General features: G+C 34.7%; 2 protein-coding genes across 2 annotated transcripts; one reads left to right on the forward strand and one right to left on the reverse strand.

Annotated features, from left to right (window-relative positions):
• Nucleotides 1-889: 889 nt before the first annotated feature.
• On the reverse strand, nucleotides 890-3,600 carry LOC124301693 (guanine nucleotide-binding protein subunit beta-like protein). The gene is made up of 5 exons (XM_046757067.1): nucleotides 3,392-3,600; nucleotides 2,769-2,977; nucleotides 2,129-2,335; nucleotides 1,477-1,587; nucleotides 890-1,253 (listed from the first exon to the last, which is right to left on the reverse strand). The coding sequence occupies exons 1-5, from the start codon at nucleotides 3,498-3,500 to the stop codon at nucleotides 936-938; spliced, it is 954 nt and encodes a 317-aa protein (XP_046613023.1). The 5' UTR covers nucleotides 3,501-3,600; the 3' UTR covers nucleotides 890-935.
• Nucleotides 3,601-5,755: 2,155 nt separating this feature from the next.
• On the forward strand, nucleotides 5,756-11,576 carry LOC124301695 (serine/threonine-protein phosphatase 2A catalytic subunit beta isoform). Its single transcript, XM_046757071.1, has 6 exons — nucleotides 5,756-6,031; nucleotides 9,074-9,283; nucleotides 9,791-10,054; nucleotides 10,152-10,324; nucleotides 11,056-11,163; nucleotides 11,463-11,576. Exons 1-6 carry the CDS (start codon nucleotides 5,924-5,926, stop codon nucleotides 11,533-11,535), a joined length of 936 nt encoding a protein of 311 aa, XP_046613027.1. The 5' UTR covers nucleotides 5,756-5,923; the 3' UTR covers nucleotides 11,536-11,576.
• The last annotated feature ends 1,374 nt before the right edge of the window (nucleotides 11,577-12,950 follow it).

Genomic DNA, 12,950 nt, shown 5'->3' on the forward strand with positions numbered 1-12,950 from the left:
AGTTTCGTTAAATGTTTTTATTTCATATTTCAGTAGTTGAGGGAAAAATAATGCTGGTATATTTTTTTGTTCTTCATTTAAAACAAAGTTTAAGCAGATACAACAGGTCGAAGGAGTTACTGTGTGATGTTATCAATGCTAAAGTATATTTGTAATTTAATTTAAATACCTTACTTCATGCAAGCAGGAAAATTTTTCATAAAACCTCTACTTACTCGCATAGAAACTGCAGTGACCAGTTCAATTGTTGTTTTATTTCTTCAATGCTCTGTAAACAGCAGACAATAGTAGATTAGACCGAGGTATGAATTTATGTAGTTTAATATTTGTTGAAATTCATTAGAAGACTGAAACGAGTTATTTCGTTTAATTCATCTCTATGCCTGACGATATTTGTCTCATCTAATCTTAACACATAAAAATCTGGTAAATACTTGCCAAACTATCGGAGTGTTTTGTCCTGACTAAAGATGACAGAACAAATTTTTAGGAAATAAATTGAATGAAAAAATTTGTCAAAATTTCACAAGTCTTAAATCGTCCAGCTTATTACCTCTACATTTTGTTCAAATTCAATTCGAATTGAAAAAAAAATTACTTACCTTCAAGTAAAGACAAGGAGGAGGGTTATAATGATAGTTCAGTTAGAAGTATAAACGCAATGATATCGATGAAAACGACAATGTATAGGACCACTAACTATCATAATTTAAAGATATGTCACTTCACAAAATCATTTCTAATTCAAATTTAAGAATATTAATATTTTCAAACTTTTCAATTACGGAAATAAAATTTCACTGGCAATTCCAGGTTTTCCAGGTGTGTGGCCATCCTGTAATGGGCATTGGCGACTAGGCTTGGAATTAATCAAATAAATAAAATTTGATAAAATTTCTCAGCTCCTTTATTCAGTATAGTATAGTACAAAGCATTTATCGACTGGACACAGACACCTGCCAAACGCGAATGGTGTTGTCCGAGTAACCGGCAAACAGCGTTTGTCCGTCCGTGGACCAAGCCAAAGAAAGACACTGAGCGGGCTCAGCCTTGCTGGTGGCAGACACAACTTCGGGTTTCAGTTCCTCGACCATTTCCTTGCTTTCAAGATCCCAGATCTTGATCGATGGCCCGAATGCGGCACAGAGCCAATAACGGTTCGGGCTGAAGCATAAGGCGGTGATGATGTCGTTGTGGTCCAGCGTATGCAAGTGCTTTCCATCATTCAAATCCCACAGCATTGCTTTGCAATCCTATGAGAAAGGTAAGCAAATAAGAGTATTAGTGATAATCCCGGAAATAGTGAAAGTCAGTAAGAGATTGGTTTATATTTAGTCAGTCCCATATCCGTAAACACTCATGGATATCATGAATTTAGTTGTTTGCATCATATTTTATTGGTAAAAATGGATTAAAAAAGAAAAGATGTAGTGTAGAATGAATAATCAAATATAAGTAAATATTATAAATTTTTACCTTGCCACCGGAAGCACAGAGGGAACCGTCTGGAGAGACAGTTACTGTGTTAAGGTACCCAGTGTGCCCATTATGGTTGATCTTTAGACGACAGTTCGTCAAGTTCCAGACCTGTGTATGATAACAAGGGAAATATTGTAAGGGAAAATTGCATAACAATTTGAAATGTTTTACTTTGGAACAATTAATCAGTCCCATATCCGCTAACACTCACAGAATTCATGTTTTTCAAAGATTTACATCATTTAGAATATCTTAAGTTTTCAATAATTTGTAAGTACAAGATAAAAATGCTTTGACCAAAATATTATCAAACTTTTCCAGCAATGAAAATCACTAAAAATTGTTCAAATTATTTGCAAACCATGTCTATGAATTTTTAAAAAAAATGCCTCATCGTCGATAATTTTACATTACTCTGATCAATATTTTGGTCTGTGGATGCATTGAAAATTCTCAATTACATGCAAAAATAATATACGACATAATGTACTTGAAATGCAAATTTCACAAGACATGACTGGAAAGAAAATAATAGTTAGAGCCTTTGCTGTACTTTGAATGAAGCAATTGAATTTCATATTATTAAATTAAAAATTGCAAACAGAAATATTTTTGCTGCAGAAAAGTCGTAGTTGGAATTCATAGTTACCTTGACAACGCGATCCCATCCAGCAGAAACAATGATGGGATTGGAGTGGTTAGGAGAGAATCGAACGCAACTGACCCAATCACTGTGACCATCATCTTGAATGGTGTATTTACATTCGGCAAGTGTGTTCCACAACTTGATAGTCTTGTCTCGAGATCCAGAAACAATTTGCCGATTGTCTACAGAGAATGCGACGCTGAGGACATCCTGTTGAATGAAGTAAGATTCCAATATTTAGTTCCAAATGAAGTATGACAGAACCGATTGAAAATTTCGTTCAGAATCAATGTACATACAGTTTGCAGTACACAAAATTCTACACAATAGATGTAATGGAAAATAATAAAAAAAAATCTTTCTAAAATCCACTTTTTTCCAAGTCGCATCAGAATCGACAATTTCAAAATTACAACTAGTACTCACAGCGCAGAGATATAGCTACATCATCCCACCTCTTCTAAATACCAAAGAATGAAAAAAAATATATACAAAAAAGCTTCAGTATATTTCTGTTTCTCGAAGATTCTTCGGCCATAGCATAAGTAATAAAAAAAAAATATGAAAAAAAAAGCTTCAGTGGTTTGTACATTTTTCACAATATTTGTTCCCCCTCTCGAGATGGATTTGGGTTTAGTCACACCTTGGTATGGTCTTCAAACCTCCTGGTTGTGCGACCCGCAGCCAAATCCCAAAGACGCAGAGTCTTGTCCCATGATCCAGACAAAGCGTAGTTACCGTCAGATGAAAGCACGACATCACTGATAAAATGCGAGTGACCATAAAGACGCTTTTGTGGTATACCATAATTGGCATCATCACGTGTTAACTTCCATACGATCAAAGTTTTGTCTGTAAAATTGATGTCATACAATTTTATTTGAAATATACTTCCACTGGACCTATGTTAAAGTGGCAAACTTTCTAAGGACAAGTTATATTTGGATATCCACACATGATAATCATCTAAACATACACCAGGCATGAAAAGTAGCAATTTAATCATACACATACGGACTGAACAACTTCAAAAGGTGGAACTCCAACAAATAAAGACATACGAAGACACTTTTCAGGAGCCAATAATCTTAAGTAGCACGTATTTATTTGTGTTGCATTAAATAAACTGCAAAATTAATTTGTAAGCAAAGATAATAATAGAAGAGAGGTGGGAATGTCGCACGATTAACACGTTGTTTTTGCAGCGTGACGATCTCAGATGTTAGAATATTGTCGGCATGATACATTATGGCAGTCAAGACTTACCGCGTGAAGACGACAGAATCATATCAGGATATTTCGGGTTGGTTGCGATTTGGGTAACCCATCCATTGTGGCCCCGAAGGGTCCCTCTGAGTTGCAAAGTTTCCGACATTTTACCGTACTTTCAACGTTCCTTGATGAACGGATCACTTGGATTCGATATCACTGACCGCCTCCAACGCGGCGTTGAACAGAAAAGGCAAACAGGATATACCAGCAGCAAAGCCACGCGGCATCCACAAGTTAGCGGGAAGGGAGTCTGTGGAGGGGGAAATTAAGCCGCCCTTTCACGAAACTCATTGTCTAGCTATTACGTGTTTCCATTGTCTAGCTATATTTACATACAAGATGATCAAATATCTCAACTCTTTCTGTACCAAAATAAAATCAGTTTATTCACGAGTTTACACTGAAATCTTCCACATGGGATGTTAATTTTTATGTTCCCCCATGTTGCGGTAATCAATATATCTGCAGCCGAAAATTCTTGAAAATATTCACTACTGCATGATGAGATTTACAACTTGGTCGTTCGAATAACAGTTCTGATGGTTATTTATCGAATAGGTATTTACAGCCTCTGTAAACTGGTTGATAAACCCACGTATTGCTTCTATAATACCTGGCGGATAAGATATTTGTGGTTTTCAGAATTTTTTACGGTATCTGTAACTAATCGCCTTGCCACTAATTCGAAATAATTACTGCAGAAAAAAAGAAAACAGCCTAGCACACGAGAGAAAAATAAAACGTACAGGTTCGTTTTGACGTTAACCAATCAGAGTTTTACAAGAAAACCGATTACTATTATTTTGAAAATTCATCAATCAATTTAGTTTGTTGCCATTTCTTTCAGATTGGATTGTAACGGAATCTTAATTTTACCCATCAAGGATATACAAATTCTATAGGCCAATCCATTTCTATTCCATTTTACATGCAAATTGAAATTTACCTCAAATGAAGATGATTACGAAGATTAGCGCTTTTATAATTTTCTATTGGTTTCTTTCTTTTTTCAAACCTCGTCAATCCATGAAGAAAGATTCCAAACTTTTGCACAGGTCGATTCGGATTGATTTCCTCAATAGGCAATACGTTTTTTTAAAAATTTCGGATTGGTAGACATCAATATGAATCTGTTTTAATACCTTTCAATATTTTTTCATTTATTGGATAATCGCTTGTAGAAACTTCGGAACAGATATTTTTATTCTCTATGATAACGTATGTTCTGTTGAACTATCTATCCAACTTTGATTACAATCGCCATCAATTCAGATTTTTTTTAATTGCTCGTGAAGTAGTCAAAGAATGCCAATGATTTCTGGATGAACGGAATCAACTGATGAAGAGTTATAAGAAAAAATAATGAAAAAAATGTACCGCAATGTAGGCATTCCATAGATCCTCGATCCTACATATCCAATTCTGCAATTCAATATGACTGTATAATTTTTAATTCTTAGAGTTGTTCATGTTAAATGAATGAGACATTACATTTATATGGTCAAAACATTTATATAGCCGTTTTATACATATGTAAAAATAAAGCAAATTTCTGAATCTTTTAGCTGTAAGTATGATCAAACTTTTTTAAATTTTGTACTGCGCTACCCAGGCAAGATCAAGCGTAGCATTATTTAAAACTTGTACAGTTCATCGTGACATTAAGTAACCATATTATGACTACGGGCAAGCAATTGTGACGGTGGCGTTTTATCGAACATAACTGTCTTAAAATTTAAATTCAATTACGAAAAACGTAAAAATACCAATTGAGGCAGCACCAACTGCGATCAGCATATGCAGACGCGAGCCGGCATCACATGTTTACAGGTAAGTGTATAACCAAATAAATAATTTTCTAGGAAATGATATACAATCATATACACAGGTTACCAGATGGAAATTCAGTTGTAATTCATTAGAGAACGTGTTAAATATTTTCGAGGAAGCAGTTTCGTAGTCCAATTTCATATCGTGTCAAAATTGATTTCAAATTCTCCCGCGACAGGTAGTCATAATAGTATCTAAACGACACACCCCATCGAACCGTTGCAGAGTTGAAGCTCCGCCAATAGCTGACAAACCAAAATGAAAAGTAGTTTCATTAATTTTCATAGACTCTGATCATAAGTTGACGGATATCGGTACTTCCGTCGATTTAATTACAATAATTAAGGGCAAAAGAAATGATCGTGACACTTACTGCAAAGTTTCGCCACAAGAGTATACTTTGAATCCGATTGGCGGGCCGAAATAAAAATGCTTTACGATTGGCCAGAGCGAGACAGCCTAGTCGATCCAAACCGAATCTCGGCGAGCGATGCCGAGCGGAAGAATTTAAACGTGACGTCACCCGATCATCACTATTTGTCGGCCATTTTGTGAGTGTGTGGTTGATTGAGATATTTGTGTTGAAATAATACCGGAGCGAAATCGAATGGATTTAGTTTATTGATAAGATAGTTTCCCGTTGCGTTACATGTGCTAAGTGTCAACCGGGTATTGAACATTGCTTAGATCCAAACGATGGAGGAGAAGGCAGTGACGTCTCTGAAAGAGCTTGACCAATGGATCGAACAGTTGAACGAGTGCAAACAACTGACAGAAAGTCAAGTTAAAACTTTATGCGAAAAGGTGAGCTGGCCGGAGATTTTTCACCCCAAGTTCCTTCATTTCCCCGTTGACTTTCCTAACTTCTTTCCTCCCTGCCGACAATCTGCATCTCTATCCACGCCTATCGCGCCTCGACATCGGCTCCCGGCTAAAAAACCTTATCCAGCATTTTATTCGGTACACAACCCTCGTTTCTCCAAACATTTCACACCAAATCCTTTCTATCACCGATCGTCCCACGTCTTCTTAGGCGTATACGATTGGCCGATATGTCATCGAAAATTGATAGTCACTCACCTTGAATTACGGCTAACGACCAACGTCCCCCGTTCGCCGAGCTCGAATACACGGCGGATAAAATTATCCAACGATTAACCACGCCGCCGTTTGTTTTACACGGAATCGGATTTACTTCCACACCGCGAATTTTTTCCTCTTACTCGCTGCTCATTTGCCCTGTAAATCACATGTTATATTCCGCACACTGTAATAACGAGTAATTTTGTTTTAAACGATTTTATTATTTCTCTATGTATATTTTATGTACTGACGATTTTTTATTACACTTTTTATCTTTTGTTTGTCGAACAACACATCGAGCTACGTCATTCTGCGATGTCGCGATAAATTTTAAACAAATAGTAATGAATTCAACTTTGTTTCACGCTTCCAATAGTTTAACTTATTTTTAGCATTAGTAGATTAGCAGTAGAGGATTACATATTCGGTATTTCGTACATCGGGCAATATTTTCTCTGGAATAGCAGATCTACGAAGAACATTCCTGCAATACAATTTCATCAACGCTTGTTACTAATATTTTATTCTACATAATCTTTCAAAGGTCGGTATCTGTGAAACCCTTCTGCTCACAGCTGACCACAGTCAAAATAAATGCGAATACTTTGACGTTTTAATTCCCACGCTGTGCTCAGAAGATATTTGATACCTTGGATACAATTATGTTAGGTCAAATCCATAGTACGCTCCACTGTGATCATTTAAATACCAATTGGGCCGTTTTGAATAATATTATTACGTACTTGAGGACGAAAGACTTTATAGCAAATAAAATAAGAATTATTTGTATTATTCCTTTTCCAAATTCATGGGATAGTTACTGTGTTACAAAATTCAGATATTCCACTGTTTCTTATTGTCTAACTGCGGAAAAATTCCGATATTTTTCAACCCTAATAGTCATTAGTTAATTTTGTACTCGTAAACACTCAGGGACAGTAGATTATTAGTTCGAAAATCTGAATAATCAAAGAATTCTTATTAGACAAGAATGATAGAAATCATTTGTAATCGTTACCTGTTGAAAATGGTCTTATGGAATTAATAATCCTCATTCTAGAGTCCTTATAAATTTCAGGAAAACCTTTGAACTTTCAGAAACAAATCTTATTGAATACCTTGTTTCATAATTAAGTAACATGTTTTTCGAATCAAGTTCAAGGTTTATTAGAACTATTTTATAGTATTAAGGTTCGTAGAACAAACAGCATTCAACAGAGTTAATGCTGAAAAATATTACATCATGACCCTAAAATTTAAAAAGAATTTAATGCCAATGAAGGTCAATTCAGATTTGTTCACATTTTTTTATCATGCCAGCGAACTTTTCAGCTAACTCCGACAAGTTTTAGAAAATTTCAATGTTCTTGCTAGAAGCTTCAAAAATATCTCTACTTTTTTTTAAAAATATTTATTTAATTCACTATATTTCAGACAAATCTAAAGTTGTGACATGACGATTTTTCCTGGAAAATCGATCATGACCTGAACGTTACAAACTTTCACCTTATCATTCTTTGTACATTAAAAATTGATCTTGTGAAATGAAGAATCTTTTCCTGCAAACACGAAATAAGTAAACAAGTTGTATGGCCTTGCTGAACCACTTTGATAACTTCGAATTCTGTAGTGATAGGTATTTAACAGATTATCAAATGTCCAGAATGCAGTGTTGAGATAATTTGAAGAAGTTAGTCAGCTATTATGACAGAAAGAAATTTTTCTCATCGCTCAACTCTTTAGTTATAACTCGGTTCAATTCCAGAACCGGATTTAACGTATGTTTTACGATCATCCAAAACAAGTTTTACTTGGAATTCAGTGGACTGGTATATAATATATAATAAACTTTGAGATGTACAGAAAATATCCAGATCTAATCATGTTGATATTCGTTTCTAAAGATATTACATTTTCGTGACGATGATTGTTGTATAAACATAACCAAACAACAGTTCGTTACAACAGTAAAATGATAAGTTCCTGAGCTTTGGTTGGTCATAAAAACGCCTCTCTTTGTTAGATGAAATTTGAATTTTTCATTAAGTGAAAACTACGACATGGGTAAAACTGTGTGATTTCCCACTTTTTGCAATTAATAATTGTTGACCTTTTTAATAATTCCACCAAATATTGTGTAGAAATATGTCTCGAATTTTGAAAGTATAGTTTCACATCAAACCTTACTTATTTGAAGGTTTATTTGGCTGAAGATTATTAAACTCGATCGGTAATGTGAGCTGCTTCGCAAGTTGTTCTATACTGTTTATGCTTTTTATAGCAGCACTGTAAGCATAGGCGTAAGCTACAAAAACAAACTTGTTGGAACTTTGGAATTTAAAACATTTTTATGTTAATGATCAGCTAGTGATAGATCGGCATCTTGTAATAATGTCAACTTGGCCATAGTTGCAGTATTTCTACAATGTCTGCAGTTTTTTATTATCGCAGGAGTATTTGTTTTTAAACTCTAGAAAAAAAAATCATTCAGAAATTTTATATGTACTATTCGAAGTGAACATTGATAGACTCCACATAATAAGGGGGAAAATTGAAAACTTCCACTCGCCTGTTGTATTTTCAAACTTGGAGCAGTTTTGTATATATTTTTTTTTCTCTTGCAAATTCAAAATCTATCATCCAGAGTTTACGTTATATTATTAAAACATACTCGAGTCATGACATAATGAAGCGTGTTTATAATAATAACTATGCAAGCATGTAAACATTGGAGAATAATTTGAGTCTGTCTTTTATTTTCAGGCAAAAGAAATATTGGCCAAGGAGTCGAATGTTCAGGAGGTAAAATGTCCTGTGACGGTATGCGGAGATGTTCACGGACAGTTTCACGACCTGATGGAGCTGTTCCGAATAGGTGGCAAATCACCTGATACAAATTATCTCTTCATGGGGGATTACGTCGATCGTGGATATTATTCTGTTGAGACCGTTACTCTCCTTGTTGCGCTCAAGGTACGAGATCACCAGACATTCATTAGACGAGTTTGAGAAATATATTCATAATAATGAATTGTGGAGTGCAGTTTCGATCATAAAACTATATGATAAAGAAAGAAAACATAGTAAAACAAACAACACTCAGTATTTCCATCATGAGCACTTTGATCCAAGCAGTGTGAATTTAAGGTGAAATTGTTAAACAGTAACGAATCACTTCAACAATTTATTTGAGAAGATATTTTCTGTTTGCGCTTAGTTGTAATTAGCAATAAGCCTTGGTAAAAAATGCAGAAAAGAGTATTTTGATACTTCAATATTAAAAAGTAGCCAGATTTTTTTTTTGAGATTTATACACTAGTAATCTTTCTTAAGACTAAAGAAGTGAAAATCTGGTAACATCAAGGTAACATCAAAGTTTAAAAACTGTTCGATTAATCTTTGTGATTATAATTGTTATTGTGTTGTGATTATGGTAAAAAGAAAAGTAATAATTCCAAGATTGTGTAAACCATTTAACAGGTGAGGTATCGAGAAAGAATAACGATTTTGCGTGGTAATCACGAGTCTAGACAGATTACACAGGTTTACGGATTTTATGACGAGTGTCTGCGCAAGTATGGAAATGCGAATGTATGGAAATTCTTTACCGATCTGTTTGACTATCTGCCACTCACCGCATTGGTCGATGGTCAGATATTCTGTCTTCATGGAGGGTTATCACCTTCCATCGATACTCTCGATCACATCAGAGCATTGGATCGTCTTCAAGAAGTTCCGCATGAGGTTTGTACTGATATACTGTTTCATTTGGAGCCTTTTTATAATAACAACAGTATCAAATTCTGGTAATAAAAAATGGAAAAAAAATCATGATTTCCAGGGTCCAATGTGCGATCTACTCTGGTCAGACCCCGATGACAGAGGAGGATGGGGTATCTCGCCTCGTGGAGCAGGATACACCTTTGGCCAAGACATTTCTGAGACGTTCAATCACTCTAATGGTCTAACTCTTGTATCGCGAGCTCATCAGCTGGTAATGGAAGGATATAATTGGTGAGTTTCCTTTTGTAGCTAACAATAAGTTCTGTCTCCACATTAACCACATTAGCAATTCGACAAATTATACATCGAATAATACATTGAGAGCAGTTCATCGGCTGGGAAACTTTCAATAAAAAAATTCATTCTTAAATAATAACTGAACTGTATGAATATACATCACATATTTTTCCAGGGTTCGTATGCACAGGGAAAACCGAAAAAACTCGGGGAATTTCTTACAGCAGGGAAAAGTCAGGGAGTTTTGAAAATATCACTGGAATTTTGAGTCTGTCGAAGAAATGAACTTGTTGTTATACAAAGTAGTATTGTACTTAAGAAAAAGAAAGTTGCACTCAAAATTTTTTTTCTTGCATCACTATACATTGTACATACATTACTTAGTACCAAACTTTCTTTCGTTTGCTTCTTACGAAAACTCGCCGGCTGTTGTGTGTAAATTGATAGAGTTATTAGATAAACATAGTTACTAGGTAATATTGAAGGTATTAGTTTGAATGTAAAAAAAAAATTGTCAGCAATCGGCGGCATATTTTTTGAAGGTTGCTGGAAAATTTCGATTTTCAGGCTGGAATACCTGTAAAAGTCAGGGGATTTCAATTTCCAAAAAATATACGAACCCTGCTTTAATTGATAAGATGTTTCTCTGATTGTTGAATATCACTTTTGTTATTTCTACTAACCAATTTGTGATTATTTAATAATCTATAAAATTTTTCTTCCAGGTGTCACGATCGTAATGTTGTGACTATTTTTTCGGCGCCCAACTATTGCTATCGCTGCGGAAATCAAGCGGCAATTATGGAACTGGATGATGCATTGAAATATTCATTGTGAGTATAAGAGTTATGTAAAGTAACACTGCTGTAAAAGAATTTATTTCTAGAATGAAAATATTATCACTTTTTTTACGATTGCCATACTAGTTAGAAGATTCTAAAAAAAATTGAATTGGCTTGTATACAAGGTTTACCAGCATTTCAATAACAAGAAGAAACTTTTCTCATTGAAAGTTATGGAGAAATCTGGAGAATTTATTTTGCAGTTGGGGTCGATAGCTTCGAGAGTAAACTCTTGACATATTGGAAATGCAAAAAGAATATGTAATAAAATATAAATTTCTTTGTTACAGCCTTCAGTTTGATCCAGCACCGAGACGCGGTGAGCCGCACGTTACTAGGCGGACGCCAGACTACTTCCTCTAAAGAAATTATAAAAAAAGAAAAAAACAGCCAAACACAAAAAGGAATGGAAAAGATAGAGCAGGAAATAATTCACGACAAACTGGAGGTAGTTGTTAAGGTAGGAGAACAGAATGGATTTGGCTTTATAAATATGCCAAGAACCCTAACATAACTTTATAATAGGAAGATCGGTGTGACTGTAGGGCTTTTGGAGCAAACCTTACATGCCATGTATAATGTCGCGTATTACCTATGTTACAGTCTTTTCAAAGTATCTCACACTTACGAAATGCGAGCTGAAAAGAAAAATAAGTAAATAACTAAATAATAAACAAATCCTACACATCTCAAATCGATTCACCTAGCTATAAATACATTCGGTTTTACAAGTTCAATATGTAACGCTTGTATTTTTACTATATATAAATGAAAATAAATGGACAAGAAACGTATGAAATAAACTGTAATAAACAAAAACAAATCCTCAAAACGCACGTGAAAAGAAAACGGGGGTAATTTTATTATAAAGCAATTCGTAGCCAGTTTCTATGCCGGTTGTTAGAAATGTTATATACGCACTCTGATAATAATTACAACAGATTCGTGCAACTTGTATAAATCAGGCAAATCACCGAATATACAACTATCTGACTTAAATTTAGAAACTGGCACATTAATGCTAAATAAATAAAAACGATTGTTCGTATTTAGTGACCAGCAAGGTCACGACTGGTGTGTAACAAATATCTATACATAGAAATAGGAAACGAAAAGATAAGTTGAAAGTGGGAGAGACGTGTGTGTGTGTGTGTACATAAAGCATGTAAACGCACGTATTGGCCATCCTTGTTATAATTGACAGGTGGCACGTTATATTCGAGATAGTTGACGCTGAAATTTTTACTAATGATATCAAATGAAACGATGCTTTTCCGATGTCTGATAAATTAATTGATTAATTGATAATTGAAAACATAGTCAAAGAATTGAATAAATAGCTAGGTATGTATCGTGTTAAGCGTCGATCAATTAAAACACAGCCACATGCCACATAATAAAAGTATGTACGCGCCAGCTACGAGCCACACCAGATTATTTGACAAAAATCTGTACGGTTTGACGAAATTTATCGGTGAATCACACACAACTTTGAATGAAAACACACGCAGATATATTCATTCGTAGGCATAAGCGTGCAAATTGCAAGTATACATAACTTCATAATTAATTATTATAGTAGTGCTCCTAGAGTGGTGGCTTTCATATTATAATTATTATTATTATTATACAATGATCAAGTAAACGTGAAGTCTTTAGAATACGCACTTTTTAGTCATTTGTCAAGACATTTGGTAAATAGTTCAACCAAGAGCGAGAGATGAGACGTAGCACACGATTCTTCTCATGCCCCGTTAAGACCTGAGTCCAATAACTCA

This window comes from Neodiprion virginianus, chromosome 3 (assembly GCF_021901495.1).
Source record: "Neodiprion virginianus isolate iyNeoVirg1 chromosome 3, iyNeoVirg1.1, whole genome shotgun sequence".
Classification (NCBI taxonomy): domain Eukaryota; kingdom Metazoa; phylum Arthropoda; class Insecta; order Hymenoptera; family Diprionidae; genus Neodiprion; species Neodiprion virginianus.